Source organism: Pseudopodoces humilis, chromosome 3 (genome assembly GCF_049639895.1).
Source record: "Pseudopodoces humilis isolate 2021_Gansu_Grassland_sample_001 chromosome 3, ASM4963989v1, whole genome shotgun sequence".
Classification (NCBI taxonomy): Eukaryota; Metazoa; Chordata; class Aves; order Passeriformes; family Paridae; genus Pseudopodoces; species Pseudopodoces humilis.
In genome coordinates, this window is record NC_142202.1 from 89,992,289 (window position 1) to 90,018,164 (window position 25,876).

Below are 25,876 nucleotides of genomic sequence, written 5' to 3' on the forward strand. Positions count from 1 at the left end.
AACATATTGCTGCAAAAGCAAATGTTGAAAATCACCTAACCCTAAGTTGGCCATGGAAGCCAGGTATTGTATGTGTGAACTTTCATAAAAACTGCAATTATTTATGCATGTCTTCTCCACAGCATCAGGAAAGTGCAAAGAGAATAGAACACATTGACATTATTCCCCCTGTGAGCTATCTAGCAGCACTGGGTTTGACCAACAGCTAATATAGCTCATGTCCACCACACTTCTGGAAGGGCACTCCAGTCCTAAAAAAGCTGGAGAACTTGAGATTGGCAGCAAACTAAAGTTTAATATGTACTGCAATTTGCATCTTTTAGAATCCTACATCACTTCCCCATCATAACTGTGTGTTAACTGCCATTACATCCAAGTATATGAAGTAATAAATAGGTCCCAACTGCCAAGTAAATGCTAAAAAAAAACCTGAGGCATTTCTTCTCCATGTGGGAACCATCTCAAGTGAACTGTACTTCTGTAAAAGGAAAGTTATTACTGCTGTTCTACAAGTGCTTTCCTTCATTAGAAAGCTGCAATGGAAAATGACAAAGAGTTTACTCTTTTGTTGAGTGCTCTGCAAATGTTGTATGCCTTCTACAGATACTGCTTTGCAGATGGAAATATCTGAGGTGAGGATGAATGCCTTACTGAATTGTGACCTGCTATAATATAAATTTTCTTCTTAACCTAATTCTCTCTGGTTTGCACTTCTCAGGTACTGCAAAACAGCTGCTGGATTAGCTGATCTATGCAGATTTGAATTTTCTTGTGTGCCTAAATCCCCATGTCATGGGGATGGAGAAGGAATGAAAAACTATGTACCAACTGACTTCTAGCCATAAAAAAAAGAAGTGGGATCTCCCTGAAGAGGTGATAGTCCACAGCATTTCTGCACTCCACTGAGTCCTGTATCTTTGGCTCTATGCACAGTTTTGTGTCATTTTGAAGCAGAGCTAATTTCAACAACAGTCAAAATAGTTTCTGCTGAACCTCAAAAACAGTGAAAGTGACATAAAACCATCTTTCCCACCCATACATGACAGGGGCTTGTTCTTAATCAGCACTTAGTAAGGAATTTAAGTAGAAAAGAATAAGATTATACAATTTTCACTTTTAAAACAAACTAGATTATCATCCCTTTGACCATATCTCAGACACAGCTTTATGATAATATCTCCAAATATATCCAACATGATAAAGAATTGATAGTGGATGTTTTTGTTGTTATAGCAAATGGAGTGGTAAGGCATGATGATCACTGCTGCTATGCATTGCTATTGTATATATAAAGATGGGGTTGGTGGGCACCACACTCTTTAGGGCTTATCTTTGTCTATTTTTAAGCAAAGTGTTAATTGAGTGCAAATGTGTCTGATTCTCTGATGTAGAGGACTATTCTTTGTTGACAGTCCTTAGTTTCTTGATCGTTCTTTTGGTATTGGCCAGCTGTGGTCTTGAGTGATGAAATACCTTAAAATATGAACTGTGCTTTCTTCAAAGTATGTATTTTGCCTTCAATATGGTGAAGCAATCAAACTCTTACACACAGCTTACAGGAAGAGAGCAACTTTTCTATAATAAGTACTGAGGGGCCTGAGTTCAAGGAAAGAGAGGATGCTGAGGAATGTTAAAAGCAGACACCGTTATCACTCCCTTTGAGTGCTGACTTTTCTTTCACCTATAGTTGCTTCACCTCTTCCCACTCTAACCTTGAAGAAAGCCTTTCACAAATATAGTGACATAATTTATGGAAGGTGTAGCACTGGGGAAGGGTGGAAAAGAGATACCTCCATCTTCTCTTCAAAGTATTTTTACGGAAAACATAGGCAAACCTCTAGATTCCATGTAGGTTTTAAAAGCTCTGCCTTCTACTAAAAAAAAAAAAAATATCTCCCACTGCTAACTTAGTAGGAGATTAAACCCAGTTTCACTGATGTTCTGACATGAGATACATATCATGAATGGTTTCTTTTTGAGAAAGACACTCTTATCATTCCACAATTCAAAACATTAAATTTTCAGGACCTTCCTGATTCCAAAACAAAGAACTGTCCCCAGCCCTGACAACACCCCCTTACCCTCTATATTCACACCTAAGTGAAAACTGAAAGCCCACTGGAGTCTACATCTTTCCTTGATCTGGAATGAGTCCACTGATTTCAACAGAGCTACTCAAAAGGAATGTGAATTCACAGGACTAAGCTCTATGTAGGTGCTTGTCCCATGTAGAGAAAACATCTCTCTCTCCCAGTTACAACTTGCTACTTGTATTTTCTCTTTAGTGTATTCCCTGGAGTACTCCATAACAGTTCTTCTTTACCCTTGAAAAATAAATGTAAGGATCATATTTGTGGCTCATGTCCCTTCCAGTGGGATTCTTGTTTCCTAGGTGCTCTGAAATGCTAATCACCTATTTCCCACTCTGTCATTCTCTCTTACCTTCATTTCATGTCAGTGGGAATAAGTGAACCCTTCTGTGACGCTCCTGAGGAGCATTTTTCTCTCTTGTTCTCTGACTTGTATTTCTTACCTGTTGAAAGTTTTTCTCTTTTGACTTAATTATTTTACCAGCTATCCTTTCTGCTCTCTTTCTTCAATAGGAAGAGTTGAAGGCCTCCTGGTCCCACACCTTGCTTACAGGCGCTTTGCAGAGATTCACAGGTGTGGGCAGAGTGCAAATCTCAACAGCTGGAAATCAACAGTTATAGGAAGAATTTGGTGCAGTTCTTAACAACTTGAGCTGTGAAAAACAGTTGTTTAAAAAAAAAAAAAGTAAATGATGCTTTTGAATCAAAACGCCACCAGATAATTGGCTTTTTATTTGCAGTGATCACAGGAACGAATAAACTTTAAGTTTTAAGTCTTTCACATACACAACATAAATTTATATATATCAATGAGACTCCATCTTGCACCAGGTAAGATCAATAATAGAGTTAGGAGGGAGTAGTATTTGATACTTTTTTCTGGATTTTCCGTAAATCTTTAGTTATGTTGTAAGTCCAAGACATAACTTAGGTAGTTCCCTTGAGATTATGGTAACAAATTTGCTTCTGCTGTAGCTGGTGAAACTCAGTAGGAAGTAAAAGAATTCCACAGGGTATAAGCCTGGGGAGGCCATACAAAAATTTCTTGCAACTGGTGACTAGAAAAGGGCAAAGAAGGAAGGAAAAGGAGTTAGAAATGGACCATGCTATTCCTTTTCCTTCCATTATGAGATCTGGCAAAACAGGACTGCTTTCAAGATTGTGCTTTCAACCTATAGAAAATAATCTGGACTACAAAAATGAGGGTGGTTTTCCATCTTTCAGCTTCTGTAATATGTCCATTAAACCAACACAGGAGAACATCCGGAATAAAAAAGGGAACTAGCATAGAGTTAGAAAAAAAATTAATTTAAAATTTTGTTATCAAATAGAAGTGATATTCTTAAACCACTTTATTTTGCTTAATTACCCAGTAGAAATATGTTACCTTTGAGGATTTGATTTTTTACCCTCTCTGGTACTTATGTGCACATTAGCAGGTATCCTGAATCTGGAATATCTCTTCTTGAAGCATGACTACAGTTATCTACAGTCCTGAAGCACTGCACTCTTCACGGTTAAGAGGGCAGAGCAAAGGTCAATGGAAGCTCAGCTCATGACTTTTTACAGTCCAGCGTTTTCTTCAGCACACAGCTTGAGGAAGTCCAAGCTGTTTCAGTCTCATGAATGTCTTTTGGTTTTCATTTCAGCTTGTAGTTAAGGGTGGATAACTGTTTTAAAGAGCACTTGAATTCAGAGTCCTCTGTAGCACACTGATCTGCATCTGTTTAAGAGGTGTTCTATGTGCTTTTGGCAGATGATATTTCCAGCTATTCTGAAATGTTTAAAGAGGCCAGTTTTCTGAACTGCCTGCTGATATGCTGTAATTCAAATCTGGGCTTTTGGAGTTATGGATAAATTCAGTGTTTTAGATTTTTGTGAAAATAATAAAAGTAAAATACCCCTTCAAAATATAAAAAGAGGGAAAATATCAAAATACAGGTTTAATATTTTTTATGGTTTATCTTTTTTAATTTGGAAAATTAAGTTTTTGGGGCTTTTTGACACTGCTGGCACCCAACAAAATCAGTTCTCACTGTGGCAATATGCAATTTTTTCAAGCCCAAAACATATAATTGCAAATGAAAAAAATCATTAATTCTGGCTGAACAAAAACACTGGGGATGATTTCCAGAATGAGAAGAACAAATCTTTCTGGGATTATATTACAGATTTTGACACTCCCCATGGCCACATGGGAGACATGAAATCAAAAGGACTGATGAAACAGAAAAGCTGTTTGACTTTGCTGAATTATGCAAAATATTCAGCTGAATAAGTAAGATGGAGTGATATATATGGATGCCCTTTCTTTCCTTTCTGTTTTGTTCATTAGAAAATAAAACCAGAAGCTTTTGTGACAGAGTATGAGCTTAAAATTCAGAGGACCCAAAACTGCTACTCTTAGTCTTAAACCACTTGTTAGGCAACTGCGGCAGATGCACAGCCCTTCTAGAAAGGCAGCAGTCACAGTCCCATATGTCTGTCAACCCCATTCAAAGTATCCTCTAATTTTGTCTGTTGTCCTCACAAAAATTACATGTTAACTACAGTGCTTAAAGGTATCAGGCATCCATGTTTATGAACCTGAGCCACTGCTGAACTAATTGTGAAGAAGCCATAAGGGAAACTGGTCTTTGCAAGAGTTTATGATGGATGGTTCACTGGTTATATCTGGTGGTGCTTTTGTGGGTAAACAAGTACTGTGTATAATTTAGATGTAGATACATCAATATGTGAATATTGGCAGAAATCTAAGTGAATGATGTGCAAGCTCATGTCTCAATAACATCTCCCTCGTGTTTGTGTGGTGTGTATGTGCATGCATTTACATGTGCAAATTTTCTCCCTAGGAAATACATTATTGGAAATCCTAATCTAGTACATTTTCGCACATATCGAGAAGGAACTATTTCTTTAAACTTAACATACATTATTGATATGCATTATGTACCATGGTCTAACTCACATGCTTATAAAATCAAATTGGGATCAATAGGTATCTTTCCTATGTAAAAATTGCTATATTTATTTGGATTTCTAAATTTTACATTAAACACAGTAGCTAATGCTTTCCTAGTGTAACAGCCTTATTATATAGAACAAAATAATTATAATGAATCTGCTCAGACACTGGAGGTGTTATGGACTTGATGCTTTTAAGTTTTAATAGCTTTCATATAAAGTTGGTATATAGAATATATGCACTCAACCACTGTCATTTTGGGTTATTAGACCTGATGACATATTGAAATGTCTTTCTTTTTGCCTTGCACAGCTCCTCATTATAAGATATTATATGTCTTAAGTTAAGAGTGCTCAGCACCTCACAAAAGAGAGTTCTTAAGCAACACAGTCATAAAGTTGTATTTCATTATGTTAACATTAAACATACACTTTTCAGACTAGGTATCAATTTTGTACTGTTCACATGTTTTGGTGGCTTCTTGTTTTCAGGTTTGTTGCTTTTGCTTTACAGTAAGAGGCCAGTTTACAATGTTGCACCACCAGCTGCACTTTGGTAAAAACAAATATATTGCAGAAATGCTAAGCAACCATCCCTAGTACTGTTTTCCTGTTCCACTTTGCTTCTGATTGGCCACACCAGGATTATCACAGACATAAGCCTGTCAATTTTGCTGAGCTATCAAATTTGGGAGGCAAGTGTCTGACACATTCATCTGACATGAGGTAGGTTTCATTCATACAGAGGCTTTCCCCTAAACAAAATGGGTCAAATTGAAAGTTGTAATTTAGAGCATAACTTATACATCAAATAACACAACTGCAGTCTGACTCATTTTTTCATGAAAAAAATATGCATAACTTGTATTTTGCTGAAAAACACTTAAGTAGACTTTAAATATAAAAGAGAATGATTGTTTTAATAAAGACTGGTGCTTCATTTGAAAAAATATGCTTTATCACTAAGATTAATATTGGTATAAAAACCAGTGTAGGTCCACAGAATTCCAGAATGATTTGAAATAAATTCCAGTTGAAGAGTAAGGCCCACCTCAGAATGGTTTCCTTACTCTGTGACTTGCAGATCAGGGTCTAAAACATCTCAGTGGGAAATGTCCTTTACTTTCACAGCAGGTGAGTGTGTCAAAGGTGAAGAATGATACCAAGAAGACCTTTTCCAGTCCACTTTATCTTTCAGTCTTGTTTTACTTTACTAATTTTTTTAAACAGTTCATCAGGTTAGTCACCAATCTTTATTCTCTATTATTATACTAATTTTAAAATTATACTATTTTGACTGCAGGAATAATGAGAAAAAGTCACAGGGGATCTGCTGTGGATATATTGCCACTCCTTTGCTCATGCTGTTGTGGGGCAGATTGGTCATGTGTTGGTTTAAAACATCCCTGCAGGCAATGTCTTATTGCTTAAGGTTCAGAAATATGAATAATAATAAAACTAGACCATAAGCTATTTAGCTTGGTAGAAATTAAATTTAACAGCTTTAGCTCATGAATCCAGCTGTAAAAGTACATACAAAGCATTAAATTAACAGCAACACACAGAAATTTACAGGATCATGTTCCAGAGGAACTAAGTTTTGTGTTTGTTTTACCAGTTAATCTGGTAAGACTAGACAAAACAGATTTTTTTTTTATAACATGAAACTTTTTATTCCATTAACAAAATCCTTCTGTGAAGAAACTTGGTGCTGCAAAACAATATTTGTAACCCTGACTTGTCATTTGCTCATAAAAACACTGAATCTGTCAACTAGTCAACTTCCTTAACCCTGTAGCTAGAAATTGATGGACTGGGATGGCTTAATGTGCCCAAGAGATCATCTGTTTTTTTCTAAAAATATTGATGAATACTACTAAAGATATTGCATTTGACCAAAAACTTCTTGTGCATATCCATCACAGTCACAACACTGCTTCTAGTGTTAGTATTTGAGAATATATACATATAAACAAAAATTAGCAACTATAATCTTGCCTCTCAAGAACAAACTAGTCCAAAGGGAGTTTCCCCCCCCCCCCCCCAAAGTAATTGCTGTTACTGATTCTATATATGAAGTAATCAAACACTGCAGGAAGAGACAGCAGTGTAAAATCCCAGGCACATAGAGTTTCACAGATGTTATCCTAAGATATATTTGAGACTCGTGTGGCAGAAGAACTTTCATGTACAAAATTTCTGTGTTAAATTATATGAGTGCTCTTAAGAAGGGATAAGTAAGGAAATAGGGGTGACAGTATAGTGGGCTTCATAAAAAGGTGTGCTTTGCATCTGTTATGAATAGTACTAGCAAATATGCAGATGACACCAAGCTGGGGGGAATGTCAGTCTGCTGGAGGGTAAGAGGGCTCTGGGAGGGATCTGGACAGCATGGATAGATGGGCCAAATCCATCAATATGAGGTTTAACAAGAACAAGTTCTGAGTCCTACACTTTGGCCATAACAACTCCCTGCAGCGCTACAGCCTAGGGACAGACTGGCTGGACAATAGATAGAAAGGGACATGGAGGTATTGATCGATAGCAGACTGAAAATGAGACTGTGTGTGCCGGAAGGCCAGTGACATACTGGCCTGTATCAGGAATAACATGGCCATCAGGTCTAGGAAAGTGGTCCTTTCTCTCTGCTTGGCACTGATAAGGGTACACCTCGAATACTTGTGTCCACTTCTGGGCTCCTCAATTTAGGAAGGATGTTAAGCTGCTGAAGCATGTCCAGAGAAGTGCAACTAGATGATGAAAGGTCTGGAACACAAGTCCTATGAGAAGCACCTGAGGGAGCTGGGGTTGTTCATAAAAAGAGGCTCAGGGAAGACCTCATTACTCTCTACAACTGCCTGAAAGGAGGCTATAGCCAGCTGAGGTTTGGTCTCTTCTCCCAGACAACCAGTGACAGTACAAGAGGACACAGTCTTAAGCTGCACCGGGGGAGGTTTAGGCTGGACATTAGGAAGTTTTTCACAGAAAGCATAATTGGGCATTGCAATGGGCTGCCCAGAGAGGTGTGGAGTCACCACCCCTGGAGGTGTTGAAGGAAACACTGGATGTTGCACTCAGTGTCACAGTCTAGTCGACAAGGTGGTGTTTTGGTCATAGGTTGGACTTGATGATCTCAAAGGTCATTTCCAACCTAATTGATTCTGTGAATCTGTGAATATTCATTGGGGTAGTGCAAGACTAGAGCAAAAGTGAACCTGTGGCCACTTGTCTTCCTCCAGACCCTAGATGTAACTCCTGTACAAAGGCCAACTATCTCATCACTATGCAGGATTTCAGGATTTCTTATTTTTCAAGGGGAAAAAAAAGTGTGTTTTCTCCTTTTTTCTCCTTTTTCTCTTTGCCTAGGGGCAAATCCTTCTTCTGAGGCCAAGATTACTCCTTCTGCATTGCACTTGTATTTTGGCAGCACAGGGCAGTATAAGAGACTTTGAGGGTATGTATCTGTACAGACCAGTGTACCAGTAATGGCTAAGAATTACCAGCCCAATGACCAGCTGCTAGTGAGCTTTTTTCCTTCTGCAGAATACTGAGTGACCAAAAATAGAATGCTCCATTTAATTAGCCACCCCCCAGAAGATGACTCACTATCAAAGTCTTGATTCATATCTTGTATGAACTCAGGTATCCCCTGCTGCCTGGATATCCTTTACTGCTAGGCAGCATTTTCAGGAGAGAGTTGATTTTATCACAGCCACAGATCCATCAACTTTATGGACTTCTGACATCATCCCTCACTGTGTTGCTAGGTGAAGTCACAACTGAGCATGTGTTGCTCATGTTATCATGGTTATTGTCTATTCAGCTATTGTATATAGTCTTATGTTTTGTAGTGCTACAGATGGAAGGGCTTCCTCATGGTCACATAAAAGGGAGCAATCAAGTCTTTAAAATTAGGACCAGATTAGTATCCATATTAAAAATGTAACATTGTATATTGGTGCATATGATGTGTTTTGTTTACATCAGATGTATGAATTAAGATACCTTTTCTTTAAGGTACAGTTAACAACAGCTGTAAGGTCTCACTAAGAAATAAACTGCCTCAGGATCTGGAATCCATTGGTTACTATAAGAAATCAGACAGTAATTTAAATATGTTTCTAAGTAGAAGTCTCTAATTCCAGCTAACGTCCACTGGATAAATAATTATTATATTTTTAAACTTTCTTTTGTAGCTATCTTTTCTTGCATATAGGCAGTAGTCCTTCTTAGAATTCTGATGAGCTCTTAGCTTCCAAGATATCTTAGACAAAGAAAACAATCCCTACAAGTTAAGAATTGTCTAAATTTGTACTGTAATAAGAACATTGTAATGAGTTTAAAGTGTTCTGCCTGGCATGCGATACATCCTTGTTTTGAAGTTTTAAGGGAAAATCTGACACATTCAATTTTAACCTTGGTTAAAAAGTCGTAATTTCCTGATTTGTCATGATGATGTATTAGGAATCAAAAGAATCACTTGTTTTCTTAATGGTATGGAGATATAATTTGCAGTTTGTTTTTAAAAACCGAATCACTGTTTTCAGATATTATTCCTAAGAAATATGTTGTCAGTTATATCTCCCCTCAATTTTTTCTCTCAGACTAGTGACACAACCTATTTAAGCAAGGCATATTATTGTTTTTATAAAGATTTCTTTCAAATATGTTTTTGTCCAAGTCTCCATTTTTTGTTGGAATATGTAGAATAATAGGCCACTTATTTTATGCTCAGCTAATCCTGAATGTGCATCTAATAGATTGTGGGCTTCATTCACTCTCACTTTGATTCATACTTTGGAAAGCCCAAATCACTGGTGTTGTTCATAAAGACCTTTAACATCCAATAAAAAATTGTATTTCTTTAATTCCTTAATGAATTATTTTATTCCATGTGTGTATATAGTACCAGCTGGACAATAATTCATGTCTGTATATTTCAGATAAAGCACACTTTGAATATAATGTAACAGGCCATTTATGTTTTTACAGAATGATCCCAAATCTGTTTGGACAGACTAGAGGATTAATTAGAATAATGGTGGTGAATTATTCATCAGGCAGTACTCATTAATTTAGATGATTGCTGCATATTTTCCAGAAAAAAAGACATTTCAACTATTTTTGCTTTTTCTATACAATTGTTTTCTGGGTGTAACCTTCATCAAATTTATCTCTTGAAGTAGAAATTTATGCCTTGGTTAGTATTTTACCTCCAGCTTCAGATATCCCCCCCTACTCTGCTGCTGCTAGAGCTGGCTTTGATTTCTCTTCCCTCTAAGAATGGCTGAACAAACTCCCTTTGCACCATATCACTATTCAAATGCCATAGCAATGATTTATTCAGATATCTAACTATGACAAATAAAAATCTTTCTTGGTTTTGTTAAAATGTTTGTAACAATTGCATACAATGCAACTTCTTCATAATTAACACGTTAACTCCTAAAATCTACTCACAGATAAACAGAGAACAGCAAGAAATCCTTTACTCTGTCTATCATATTTTCCTAGATGCTTCTGTCTAAAAGGAACAGGGCTGGCTATATTTTATATTATTTTGTCAATAACAGGATTTTAAAAGTTGGTATTTTTTCTGACTACCTTTCTCTAACCATATTTCTATTCTCTTTTGATAAACTGGCATAGGAAACATGTTTTATGTCTGGATACAGTCAATCTCAAGGCCAGCACACAAGTATGGCTACATTTTCATATGTTCATCATTAGCATCTTATACACATTACCTGAATGATCTCTGGCTGGAAATCATTGTTTTAGTAGAAATAAAATAGTCTACAGGTACAACCAAATTCTTTTAGAACTTGCATTTTCTGAATTAGCATTCTATAAACTTTCTATCCATACTATAAAAAACATATGTATCAAATGTGTAATCTCTGAAGCACAGCATCCTGTCCGTGATGGTAGCCAGCACCAGATGTCTTACATAAAGGTGCAAAACCCCCCTACAGTAGGCAGATGTTGGATTATTTCTCTATTAAGGAGGTCTCATCCTAAACCCTGATACTTAAGAGATTGTCTGAAGCCCAAAAGCATGAAACTTTATCTTCATTCCAGAACTCCTCTTTAGTGTCTCACTAAGTTTTACTCTTTGAGAGTGTTTGTTGTGGAGCAGTAGCAGGAATTGTGTTATGTGGGCTCCAGATGTAGGTTCAGTATTGTTTCCCATGCTGGAGTAACATGCAAGAGCAAAATCTGCTCAGAGCAACTGGAATATTAAACTGCTTAGCTGTTAGTCTTTGGTAAACATAAAAGAGTAAATCATAGCTAGAAAATGACATTTCTTAACATCTTAGAAATTAAAGTGATTTTCACTGAGACAACAGAAGACATGTTCCTGACTCCAGGCTATTCCACTGCTAAACATCAAATGCTTGCTACAAGACATGGAGATCTCTGTCCTTTTAGAAACAGTTGTACATACTTTTGTAACAGAAAAGTTTTGGCAACTTAAATAGAGTGGTCACTACATCAGGTCCAGATGTAACATGGGTAAACACCACTGTGTTTACAATGGGAATACAGGGTCATTGTCTCATGAAAATATGTGGTGACAAGACTATGGGAAGGATGAGGAAATGGATGCTAATGAGCCTGAAGAGCCAAAGTCTCTCTGGGACCAATTGTGAAAGAAAGTTAAAGCTCCCCTTCCTGGCTGTCAAGCACAGGAGCAGTCCTACTGCCTCTGCGGCTGCAATGCTGTCTCTCCTGTCTGCACTGGGTCTTCTGGCACCCATGGTGACCTGTTCTCCTTTGCTCATACATCTCAACAGACCCGCTGAAAGAGAATTATAGAAACTCATACTACCTCCAATCTCTGTTAGCACTCTCCCTGAGCTCAGAATAACAAATCTGATATATAATTTATAATTGAGGCATTGTGTCAAATGATGTTCCTTAACATGACACAGAACACTTCAAAAATTTTAATTGAAGCTCTGCATGAACAGAAAGGGAACAAAAAATTTTACCAATAAAAACCCCAAACAACCAAACCAAAAAAATCACAAAACAAAGCCGAAACCAAAAATAAACCCCAAACACAGTAGTTTTAAGTCCAAAAGTCTGTTTACCTGTTGACCTCATGGAAAACTATAGATCTTAAAGAATCTTTCTGCACTAGGACCCATGAAATGTAAAGGTTAAAGAAAAGTCAGAACAGTAACACTAATGTATTACTACAGAACTTAATGAAACATTCTATACATTGTTTTTGATTCCTTACCACTCAAATTCCTGGCTATACAGTGATGCACTGTCAATATTTGGTTTGGCATTTAGGAATCTCTCCTAGTAAATGTGAAGTGTAGGTCCAATACTCTGAAGGCTTCTCAAACTCAACCAGGAACTTTCTAGCTATTCCTCTGTGCTGATGTTTCCTACTGGCCAAAATTCAGAGCCTACCCATTCAACATATGCAGATGTTGCTCTGCTTAGAAAACGCGGAAGTTTCCTTCATCACACTGGAAAAGCAAGTCTGTAGCCAAACTAGAGCAAACACTTCCTGAGGGTGATGTGGACACCTAGATCCCTCCACTTACTCTGGAAAAAATTCAGCTTAGGCAGCTTAAATCTCTCTAGAGGCTTATAAATGCTGCACCGACTAATTTAAGTGCCTTAAATAGCAGGTTTGACAAATGCTGTCCATGTCTATTTTTTTCCTCTGCGGGAAGTCTCATGCAGATTGGATCGGTTTATTGTGAGTTAACCCTGGTATGCAGTTCTGCCCTACACTCATTGATTTCCCCATAGTGAGATGGGGCAAAGAAACAAAAGCACAAGGGTGAGAAAACTTGTGAGTTGAGATAAAGACAGTTTAATAGGGAAAGCCAAGCTGTGCATTCAAGCAAGGCAAAATAAGGAATTGACTCAGCACTTCCCACTGGCAGGCAGGTGTTGTGCCATTTTCAGCAAAGCAAAGCATCACATACAACTTAGGAAGATAAATGCCATAACCCTGTTTCCTCCTTCCTCATCTTTTATTAATATGTTGATCACTTCGGGGCTGGCTGTCCCAGCTGTGTCCCAACTTCTTGCCCTCCCCCAGTCTACAACTGGGAGAAACAGAGAAGGCTTTGATAATGATCAGGAATAAAATAATAAAACATGGGTGTCTTATCAACACTGCTTACATCACAAATCCAAAACACAGCACCATACTGTGCTGTGATGAAAATAATTAATTCCATCCCAGCCAAAACTAGCACCCTGTTGTACTATGACCACACTAACAGTTCTAAAAGTCATTATTTGCAATCAAAAACATAAGAAAATGATGCATTTTCCTAAAAAAGTTATAGTTCTTGTGTTGTCAAGTAATTATGATGCTTAGGGATATGTTTTAGTGATAGACTTGGCAGTCCTGGGTTAATGGCTGAACTCAATGATTCTAAAAGTCTTTCCAAACCTAAGCAATTTTATGATTCTCAGATAATTCTATGAGCTGACACATAAAGCTTAAAAATCCCAGATGTCGTATGTGAAACAAATCTCATCCTTATATACAAACATCTGCTTTGGAGGTGAATTGTGTTTTTAATTGGGGAAAGAAATAATTAAGGCTAGCATGGAATGGTTCTTACTGCAAATAGCATTCTTATTATGAAAAAGAACACTGTTCTGTTTCACAGAATATTGCTTAAGCAACACTGTGAGTCCTATACATAACAAAAGTAAGACTATTCTGCTTCACAATATGACATTAGCATTTTAATTTAAAGGTATTGTAGGTTTTTTCTGTCCAGATGAAGTTTACAGATAAGTTTTTGTTAGAAATGCTGTGGATTCAAGCATGTGCTTTTTGTTGCAAATGCAACAGGAAGGAGTGCACATCAATTTTTATGTGACTAAATCTTGTATTATTGATGAAGATAGCAAAACAAGATGTAAAAAACCTGTCTTTTTCCAAATTTTTTCACTTTTTTTTTTTTTTACTTTATAGTGCTGATGCTACCATTCTGCTAAAAAGGAAATCTCTGAATGTCAATACCATTCCAGTAATTCCGATGTCAGTCTTTCTTCTAGAGTTACAGTATTCATTTGCCTGGTTCAGTCTTTACTGTTGAAGCCAAAAAACGCAATTCTATGTCCTACTTATGCATACTACTAAAGAGGATTTTAGACCATAGCACTCAGCTAAAAACTTCAATCTGACTCTGAAGTTAAATACAAACAGAAATGGAGAAAAAAATGATGCACACATCTACTTGATGATCTCAGATTACTTTGCATTATGGCACATGTGATATTTGTTTTTATCCTACATTATATGCTACTCTAATTTATTTTTCATTATTTACTGGTATTTTGTTCAAAAGTTTTTGTTGTGTTGATAATTTAAAAACTGCTTTCAGTTACTGTGGATATACATTTTAATTGCACATTGTTTCAACAAAATTATATGAAGTAAATTGAAAAACATGAAACTGCCATATTAAACATGAGGAAACTACCTTGGCAAGCACATCCTTTATGTGCAAACACATCCTTTATGTGCAAACACAAACTTTGCTTTGTCTCTTAAGTAATAACTCTGCTTTATAATCAAGTTTATACTGCACCAGAAAATTTCTCCATTGTTGGGCTTTTTTGTCCTAAGTTGAATAATGTTGGTGACAGAAGAAACAGAAAAATTCTAGTGTCAGACTTTAAACTGTTGCTATTGCTCTGGAAAAATTTAATCACAGATGTATAGCAATATGGACACACTGCAGGTAATTTTAAAAGTACAGATATATGGCAAATGTCTCAGAAAACCCTCAAACACTTATTTCTGGTATGTATACAAAATATGTTTTGTGTGCTAACTTAGTAATTAGAAGAATAAAATTAAAAAAGAACATGTAAATTTAGCTTTTGGGTTCATAGCACATACATACACTTGTGCTTTATTAGATAATGCCTAATTCATTTACACTTGCTGGACAAGTTTGAATTGGAGAAATTGCATATGGTTTGTAGAAGATGGCTCATTTGATACTAAAATATATATTTAAAATAAATCAGAATAATTTTTCCCTAAGAGAACAGAAAAGGTTCAGGTCTTTAACTCTTTTTTCCTGTTTGGAAAGCACTACTCCCAGAATGCAGTAGAGGTACAATTTTCAGGTGGTTATTTTGTTCTGTTTTGACTAAACTCTGATAATTGCTCTCTATTTGAGAAGCAATGGATATAGCATAAAAGCTGTCACAGCATTTCTTTATCCAATAAACATTACTCCTATGAGTAATTTATAGTTTCTCTTTATCCTACATGATGTAAAAGAGTTACTTTTTTGAAAAACAAGAAAACTGGCTTCAGTAACAATCAGTACTATTTTGTCGTCTCTTAATAACATAAAGAGAGGAAGGAAACCAGAGGTTACTGCATATTGCACCTTATAATCCCTATAAGAAATCATGGCAGTATTTATTGGCAGAGGAGGCTTGGTGGAGATGCAGATACTAAGTACATTGATGTGAAAAAAAGAGATGTAAACAAAGTCTATATAACAGTAGGAAAAACACTTGCTCTGAAAAGGAAATATTTTCTTAAATATTATAATAGCACCTTGAAAATCCATTCAGGAACTGGCTCATAGCTTCTCCTGATACTGTCGAGTGGTAGGTCGGGTCACTGAGACAAAGAAATTCCAGTCTAAATGATGGAGTCAGACAAGGAACACATTCGGTTCAGCAGCATTTCTGTCAGTTATGGAAATATCTCAAATGGAAAAGGTTAGCCATAAATAAGCACTTTCTGCTACAATTCTCTGCCGTCCTTGATATGCCTCATCACAATTTTATGTAGCTATGTAGTGCTGGTTCTTTGGAGACCACCCAAAGACCCAAAGGGCTGCCGAGTACCATTCTTGCCAGTGTAAAAGCCAGCACACTTTAAAAATGAAAAATAACACAGCCTATGACACATCCCCTTTATAATGACTCTGTGTATGGGTGTACAACTATGAAAGCAGGTCTAAACTCACAGAATTTCCTTCTTTTCCTATTTGATGCTGCATAGTAGCGTGAGAATAAAGTTAAAATGTGCCCCTTTTTGTGTCTGCTTGTTTTACATTGTGCTCTAATTGTCATAAACCCTGCCATCTGACCAAATTAGTGAAAGAATAGAAAAGAACAGGCTCCAACATCTGACAAGACATGAACTTGGACTTTCTTCTTGATTGTGTGTGTTTCAAATGCCAGGTGTCTATCACCTGGGATATAGTTTTATTTTGGCAAAGTAAATCTATTACTAACTCTCTGAAGAATGCTGTCTCCGAATGATGCTGCAGCTAATGGAATACTGATTTAATGCCACAACTGTAAAGGATTTTTTTTAACATTGTGTTACACTTCCCATCAATTTAGATCAACCAGACCTACCATATGTGAGAAGTTATCTACATTTTTCTCCAATAAAACTGAAACGATGAAAGCTTTGCTTTCCCTGAGGTATGATCCAGTATTGGTAGCCCCATTGTTTTTTTTTTTTTAGCCCTCATCTTTGTCAGGGCTGGAGCATATTATTTCTGCAATGCTTGCCAGAATTCTATGGCTTACTTGTTGTTTGAGACTCACCATATGTGTCTTTGATCCCTGCCTAGTAGGCACTTTGGCTGCTTGCCAGTTTGGCACTTATGATTATCATCAGTATGAATAGCTCCCTTGCTTCTGATTCTGTCCTTCTTGCTGTCATCAAATCACTCTTTAAACAACTTTCTTATTTTCTTTTAGATGCTTATAAACGATCAACCTATTTTTACCATGCCTTTCTTGGCCAAGGTTCTGTGTCACACTGCAGGAAATCCAACAGCTTTATGTTTCCACTAATGATCTGACTGCCAACTACCTGTGTAACTGCATGGGAACAATAAGGAGTACAGAAACATCTCTTGTGATAGTGTTTGGAGTTACTCTGCATATTACACAAATATGCCTGTTCTCACCATCTGGTTGGCATGGTGGCATGACTTCTATGAGATATTATTTATTTTAGTGAAAAGCATTCCTTTTAACAAACGTTTTAAAACCTTTGACCAGAACACAGTGCGAGCCAATGACAATGATAAATTCGGAGGAGTATCACAATGATAAACAGTTTTAAGAGACAGATGGAAAGCCAAAAGCCAGTTGTGCACAATTTCTACTCACTATCCTTATACAGCACTAAACACATCTGAGCCCTTCCATGTGTTCTAGTAAACTGAAGTGGCTGCAAAATGCTGTTGTTGAACAAAAGATACGCAGAAATAAAATAAGGAGCAGCACAGGGCACATAAAAGTCCAGACCACGAGAGGCCCACTTGCTGTTACAGAAAGATCGGCCAGCCCCTTATCCATTGCTCTTTACATGACCCTGCAAACCCTTCAATTTTTAAAGAAATATACTGGTACTATCGCAGGACGAGGGTGTCTGCCTTCATGCTAACTCATAAAGTGGGGTGGAGTAAGTTTTGTAGCCTGTGCAAGCAGAGTATCAAGATGATTCTGTGTGCCTAAGACACAATCCTCTTGGAGCTTCTTTCTCTCTGTGCTGTCCAATATGACTCATGTTCAGCAACAACAATCCATTTTAGCTCTGAGGGTTTTAACACACAGGGCCCTTTTCAATAGAAAAAGTTATCACACCCTTCTCCCAAGAAACATGTATGTTTCAGATGAATGTGTTTTATTTATATGTCTCTTGTTTTTGAAACAACTCCTTGCATTTAGAAGGACCAGTTGAAAAATTCAGTGCAAAATCGGCAAGGGTGAAAAACAAATTCTGATTGCAGGGAGAATGAGAGGTGGAACAGAAAAGAAACAATGAGAAACTGTTGCATGAGAACTCAGTTTAGAATTACTTTCAATGTCTATGTTGTATTTTCCTTCTCTGCCCAACAACACCGGGATTTCAGATAAAGATATTCTTTTTCAGCATACGTGGTAGCACTCTGAGTCTTGAAGCATGTTTGTGACAGTAAACATTTACACTGGATGTAGGCTGGAAGAGCACACCAAGGTTTTAGACCCTACAAAAACAAAACAGTAACAGACAAAAAACAATACCATTAATTAGAAGGGATTTAATGTGGAGAAAATAGCAGTTTGACATATAAGCTACCTGAAAAGCATTACAATGCAGCTAATTTCAGAGGTATTTGTAAGACAGATGATTAAAGGTCATATGAAATTTGACTTTGGAACTGGAGTAACTAGAGAACAGGGGAGGTAGGAGAGGTACACTTTATTCACATACTCTTGCTTGTGATTGCAGTTTTTATCCTTTTTTCAGTTGTCTATGAAATGTACAGAAAAGTGAAAATGAAATTATTAATTTTAATTAACTATTTAATTTTATTATAATAAAGAAATTAACTTTATCTTAACAAAGTCTTTCCCTTCACATATGCCACATCATTGATAAACTTTCTCTCACTGAGACACAAAAAACAAAGGCATGATTTTTTTGCCAGCATCTCTATATTTTATCCCTAACTATAGAGGTTACAAGACCAAAGCAAGTACCTAGAGCAAGCATTTAATGGAAGCTTAGTGGAATTTTGAACTGTGAAAATAAAATAATGTTGAATTCACAAATATTTTACTGGAAAAAAGGCAGAAAAGATACTAACTGCATCAGACAGTAGTCAGTAAAAAAACCTCCTGGCACTTTTCAGTGGCCAGATTTGAAATTGCAAAGATGAACACCAGTAATATTTTTAATTTTTTACATTGTATTTTAAATATCTTATTTCTGAAAAGCCATTATTATCCTTGAAAAACAAAAGCTTCCCAGCCAATCAATCAGCATCCAGTTTTGATTTACAATGGCTGTGGAAAAAAAACTTTTAGATGTACAGCACAACAAAGATGAAATGCAAACCTGCAAAAGAAATATGGAGCTTTGAGAGCATCATGTCTATTTGTGAAAAACTGAAACAGAGACTTGGTAAACGTGATAATCTTTTGCAGCAAATGATCGATGGAAAGGTTAATAAATTTAACCAAATATCCCTGATACCCCAGAAAAGGAATGATCCAGAAACAATTTGTGCTTGAGAGGAGTTTGGAAAGTTGGCAGACACAATGAAAGGGAACAGACAAAATGTAACTTGCTGCTGTGGAGAAAGCTGTTGAAACGTGAACAGTACTCTATTTGCTATGCTCTAAGTTTTTGCTACCTAAACGGAAAGCAGAAATGCCAGTGTGAGCACGAAGCCTCGTGTCACCTGGACGCCCGAGCGAGCACGACAATGCTTATCTTGCATCGTTTGCCCAGCTCCGGGACGCCGAACAGGACACGTAGGCTTGGTCTGGAAGCAGCCCTGACCCTTCTCCCTGCTCCTCTTTTTCCCCCCTGCTGCCCAAAGCCTTGCCAGGTCAGGCTGGGCCCGGTGTCCCGGGGGCGTGTCGGGCGCCAGGGGGGACGTGGAGCACGACGGCTGGCGGTCCCCACGCTCTGCCCTCCCGGCTCTCCTCAGCGGCTTCTCCCGCACGCACACCCCGCGACTGCAGGCTGCTGCGGCGCCCGCCGAGCCCGCAGCGAGCGCGGCCACCCACGGCCGCGGCTCCTCAGCCGGGACGACGACAGGGGCAGGAGGCGAGGACAGGCAGAAGGCCAAGGGGGCAGGAGGCGAGAAGGGGGCAGGAGGCGAGAGGAGCAGGCGAGGAGAGCTAAGAGGCGAGCCCCGGGGCCGGCGGGTGTGAGGCGGCGCCCGCCGCAGCCGCGCGGGAGGGGACGCGGCGGCGCTCGCGCTCCGCCAATCGCGGGGCTGCTCGCGCGCGGGCCGGGAGGCTGCGCCCACCCTGCGGCGGCGGCTGCCGGGCGAGCCATGGGCACGGTGCCGTCCGCGCTGAAGCACTGCCTCAGCTACCAGCACCTCCTCAAGGAGCAGCTGTGGATCGCGGAGCCGCCCGCGGCCGCGCACCCCGCGCAGGTACCGCCCGGCGCGGGTCAAGGGATGGGACGGGGCCGGCCCCACGGAGCACGGCCGCCACCAGGGGGAGGACGGGGGGCCGCCGGCCCCCCGCCGCCCCCTCGCCGCCCCCCCGCCGCCCCCTCGCCGCCCCCTCGCCGCCCCCTCGCCGCCCCCTCGCCGCCCCCTCGCCGCCCCCTCGCCGCCCCGGCTCGTCCCCCGTTCCGCTGCTGCCCTTGCCCCCTGGCAGCGCCCGGCTCTCTCCTGTCTCTCTCTCTCTGTCCCCTCCCCCGTCCTGGCTGGAGCAGCGGGGGAGGGGAGGAGAAAGAGGGGAGTCCCTTATCGCTCGCCCCGCCCCGCTGGGCTGTGCCTGGGCAGTGCTTCAGCACGCGGCCGGTGTTACACCGTGTTCCAGGCAGTGCGAACGCAGGTGGGTGTTCACACACAGACAGTGGAGAGGCAGTGGCAAACCACCCAGCAGTGGTCCTCGCCACGCGTGATCGTACACTGTGTGGAAAACATAAAATGGCAGGGTGACACGCGTTTGGGCGGGGCCACGGCGCCGCCCTTACTCACACAGCTGGTATTGCTCGGGCGAGTGCGGCGGGCGCGTTTGCTGTCCAGGGAGGAGTCCCTGCAGCCGCAGGGGTGCGGGGGCAGAGCCGGAGCACTGTCACGGAGGGCTGCTCGCCCTCGGGCTGTGAGCAGGTGAGGACAGCGGCTGCAGGGACACATGAGGCGCCCAGGCAGGTTGCCAGGTCAACACCGTAGGCCATGACTGTCCTAAACATTCTTTGTAGAGGAAGAAGTGAAGGAAAGTTTACCCGCATACCCTCTTCGAATAGTCATTGAGTCCAGCTTCAGCAGTCAGTGCTTCAAACATTTAAAAACATAAGCAAAGCCTAGAACAAAATCGTTTAAACTACATTTAAATAAATTTATATTTTTTTTTTGAATACCTCTTGTTTGTTGCATCTTCTGTTTTCAGATAGGCAGTGGGATCATCTTCCATTTTTCTCCACTCTTAGAAAGTGAAATTTAATTACTAGGTAACAATGTATCTTCAGAGGTAGAGATGATGAAAAATGTTCTGAGTGGCAGCATTTTAATTTTGCTTCTGGTCTGAGCCTCATATCTCAAAAAATGCATATATTGAATACCCAAAGCAATGTCGTGAGCATAGGGCTTTGTATAGGTAAGGCCCATACAGCTTCCAGCTATCATATTTCCCTGGGAATAGTGTCTATCCAGTAGCATTAAATTTTGGGGAAAAAATAAACTTTTTTTTTTTTTTAAAGTGGAAAATATTTTTTTATGGTAAAGAAGTAAAATAGAATTAATGGACCTTTATATATTAGGGCTGAAGCAAAGCACTATAATCCCGTTCATGTGCCCTTGCTACATTTTGCTGCATCATTTCCTCTCAAAAGATCTGAACATTTTTAAAAAGTTTCCTTCAAAATACCACTTGATTGTGTCAGTCTCTCTCTCTCCCCCCCTATCAGATGAAGCATTTGAAAAGGCTTTTGCAATAGAGTGGATTAGCAGTCAAAAACTATCATTAACATCTTCTTAGAAAATAAATTAAAAGAAAAAAGGTTTTCTTTATTGTAATGGATCATTTAACTTAATTTTTGCAGTGCTCTTCTTTCATTTTCATCACCATTTTTCTTCCTCTGAGGATACAGAAAGATATCTTCATCTGTAAACAGCAAACATGAGAAGTAACAGCAAACATCCTCTCTGTGCACATAGATGTGGGTGTGAGCTGCACAGTGCACTAATTAAATCCAGAGTTGGTCACTGTTTGTTTTAACATTTGCTTCTGCATTACCTTGCTGTGATTTTACATGAATCTGTTCAAATTTCCATTTTTCTCACGTGGATTCTTAAACAACCCACAAAGGTTTTCCTTATGTAGGAGTGCATTCCATACCAATCCTTTTCAAGAAAAAAAGTGTTTCTTGTTACTTGATCTAGAAACTATACTGGCTCAAATAATGGTTGTAAAAATGTTTGTTGGTCCTTTTTTTTTATGACCAGTGTATGCAAGATAGTTATGGCAGCAGCACTATAATGACATTTATGAGGGTACACTAAGAAATAAAATAGGAAAGGGAGTTTAGGTGCAAGAGCAGTTTCCCAGAAATAATGCTTTCATGGCTGATAAAAATAAAGAGTTTATTTACTTGCTGGAAATATTTTCAGGAGTTCCTCAGGATTTTTCTTTAACTACCAAGTAAAATGTAAATGTTGCTGCCAGGGCTCTTGTAAAAAAAAAATCATTCTATTTTGTCTAAAAACCCCAAATATATAAAAATTTAGTTATGTACTGTGCTTACTAATTTGTAGTCCTGTCCAGGTTTAACCACTTGAAGCTGTACTGAAGGTGAAATAATGGGTTCTAAAGTGGGTAGTGGGATGTCTTAGTTTTTGTTTTCCCTTTTTTTTTTCTGTTTCATTTAGCCAGCCATTTTTGTGGTATTTTTAGAACAATATTTGTCTTTGAAAGAGAAACTTGCTTGAGTAGTAAAGTTATTAAAAAGGAGAGATGAAAAGTAATAGGTAATTTGGCTAGATGACTAAATAGACAGTAAAGAGAATTTTCTACTACCTATTTGTAGAAGTTACTAATACCTATTTCAGTCTTATTTAGACCAGTCTGTATTGCGTAAAAAAATTACTGAACACCTGACTAGTCAATGAGACACCACATTCCTGTTGCAGTGTGTTCATCTTTCTCCATTTTCTTAATTTCTTAACCGTTTGCTTCAGAACGCTTCTGTAGTGATTCACACAAGGAATACAGCTTCATTTGCTTAGCATTGCCCCAGTGTATATGGTTTTTATTAACAGGCCTGATTAACTGAATATTAAAGGTCTGATTTATTTTTACTAAATAAGAGCTACAGTCATACGAGAATTTGTTAAAGACATGGATTTATATCAGAACTGTAAAATGTGTTTGCATCTATGGAGAAAAGAGGTGGCTGTAGATATTGCAATATTGGGGATATTTCTGCAGCAATCAAGGTCATTACTGATGGTGACTCACAGGATTTGACCAGAGTGTGTAATGTAATGTACTTTATGGTCTGTTTTGTGAAATGCTCAGGCTGAGCAGCAGGGAAGGTGTTTTTCTGCAGCTGGTGTCCTCTGGTTTAGCAGGTACCTTCTTGCTGGAGAAGAGATGGTCTGAGAGTAACTGACATTACTCTCATCCTACAGACTTAATGTTCTATTTTCATGTAGGCTAGAATGGAATTTTCTTGCAATAGGAATATGCTGAGGACACAGCATGGAAGAGCTGGATGGCTAAAGAAGTGTAAAAGACTGGGATGAAATTCAAGGATACAGAATAATTAGGTGCTTTGAGACGTATGAGCCAAACTAGAAACTTTGATTTTATTGTCAGAAGAGATTGAAGAAGAGCTTTGGAAGCCTCACAAATCAAAGGATGACTATGAGCTGCCAATATAGCTGTTAAAAAAAAAATCAAGTTAGGTCCTCAAATAGAGTAGATCAAGTATTTCCAGTCAAACAGGGAGATGTTGATGACATTGCAAAGGAACAGTTATCTGTTCAATTTTGGCTAGTCATGTTCAAGAAATTGAATTCTAGCTAAGGGATAAGTTAGGTTTTGCACCACTGGAATGATTGGGAAAAGGGTGGTGAAATGTAAAATGACTTGGGCTTTTTTGGTATCAAGTGTTAAGACCTGGAGGATGTGCAGGGTGGGAAGAGCTGCTTAAAATAAAGGATAACGTTGCAACCCACAAACACAAACTTATACTCAGTCCATATAATAAATATAAAGTAGAAATTTAAAAGGCAATTATCCATTGGTGGAATTCTTTAGGAGCTTTGTAATCACAGTAATGAGGATATGATTTAGGTTTCCTAAAAGGATTATATGATGTGGTTTCCACAGTAGTGAAAATGATTTGGTTTTTAAGATCTTTTAAAGATTATATAATAAAGAATAGAGGACTAGATATTTAAATGTTTTAAAATAGAGACAATTCCATGTCCAGTTTTTTTAAATTATATTGCATGGCTTACAATACTTTGTTAAGGTCAGATTGTCAACTTTAGCGTGAGTATTCATCTACCACTTTAACCTGGAGAATCCTACTCTGCAAGAGGGTAGTGGTTAAACATAGCTAAATTATAAGCATCTTTTTCTTAAACCCTTGCATTTATGTACTACTACCTAGGTGTACTAATGGGTATAGTAAAATAAGAATGTATTAGGAGTCATATGGATTGATGAGGGCTACCTACACCAACAACAAATAAAAATAAGTCAAAAATAAGACTCTAGTCTCTTATTCTGCTGGATGTAGCTGTGCCTCTTGGAAGTGTAATCTAAGCGATTCTAATGTGTGCTATGTTATGTTGTATGATTTCTGTCACAGAAAGGCTGTCATATGGAATAAAATATCCAGAATCATTATCCAGAATTGTTCAGGATATTACCATTGGAAAGTTCTATAACTGGAGAGGTTATTTAGCAGGTAGCAGAAATGCTAGGTGCTAAATATGTAAAATAATGAGCAAAAACTTGGGTCCTCTAATTTAGACAGGTAACTTCTGTTTCAGAGCCTTGACTGCAATGATTTATATGTTATATGCCTAAATATCCAGACTGAAAATGCACAGACTAAGACTCCCTCATCTCCTCACTGCATGACACTCTTGGATCAAGAGATGCACACAAGTGTCTTACTTTTGGAGTTTTAATTTGCTAGTTTAGATTTTGTAACAGATTGTCATGTTTTAAGCATGTGCTAGAAACCTCTCATTTATTTTTAAACTAACTCAAGAATAACAAAACCCACAGTCCATGTGACAATTATATATGTCTTACTCACTTACGTTTGATTCTTGATTCAAATTACAGCATGAAAAATGAGGCATATGGTATTATGCAGCCTGGGAGGAGACAGCAAATCTCTTTTATTTGAGTCTTTTAGGTACACCTCAGAGGAGCTGATTTGAGACATACTGTATTTCATGTTCTTTTTATCTCCATTTAATTATGTATTCCAGGAATAAATTAACACTTGCAGGCTCTCATCAAAGAACTATTTAGGCTATTTTCATTTTTTAATTTAATTTATCTAGTTAAGAAGTACTACAAGAATTGATGATAACAATATTGAAAATTTATTAATATAATATGACAATTACAATACATTATTTTTTGCACCCTTGTTGTTGGTTTTTATTGTTTTCGTTTTGGTTTTTTTGGTTTTTTTTTTCTGTTGTTGTTGTTATCTGATGAAATTTGCATATAAGTAGAGAAAAAACAAGGTAGATTTCCTGGACTATGTTGCAGTTTTTGTTTCTTAACTCTTTCAAAGGATGGCATTATTCAAAGATAATTAATTAAATCTTTATAGAAAAAATATGTTAATTTCATTGGACAAAGATATTTTTCCCTCTTTCCTTTGCCCACTGTTATTACCTCATTCTGTGTTTTCATCCTGATCTTATGTTGTCTTTCATATAACCTAAGACCAAATAATTGATTGCTAAGATACTACAAAATTCCAGCTTTCCAGTCCTACATTCTTCCAGCCCTTCCGTATTATTCTACATGCAGAGGCCCTGTCAATACAGAACCCAGTAAATGGATTTTTTTCCTCAGTGAATACAAGAATGTCCTAAGAATGGGACTTTTGTTTTTTGCTTTGCTGCATATTCCAAGGAACATTTATTTTCTTAGTGTTCATAAGATGTAAAGCATACGAAGTTATTATAAAAATAAAATAAATAGAAGAATAAAGTAGAAGAGATATATCAATATATATTAAGTTTGTATCAACATGCTGCTTTTCCTTGTTGAATTTTGAAATTATGAATGACATATAATACATACTGACACTGAAGGTAAATAAAATGCCCTCACACTGA

At 38.2% G+C, this 25,876-nt stretch overlaps 1 protein-coding gene across 2 annotated transcripts in view; it reads left to right on the top strand.

Annotated features, from left to right (window-relative positions):
- Positions 1-19,865: 19,865 nt before the first annotated feature.
- The window catches only part of HMGCLL1 (3-hydroxy-3-methylglutaryl-CoA lyase like 1), a 75,314-nt gene continuing 69,303 nt past the window's right edge, over positions 19,866-25,876 (top strand). For both annotated transcript variants that reach the window (XM_005518108.3, XM_088052847.1), the window contains exon 1: positions 19,866-19,978. In XM_005518108.3, coding sequence (XP_005518165.1) covers positions 19,874-19,978 — 105 coding nt within the window. In that variant the 5' untranslated portion in view covers positions 19,866-19,873. The remainder of the gene's footprint in view (positions 19,979-25,876) is intronic.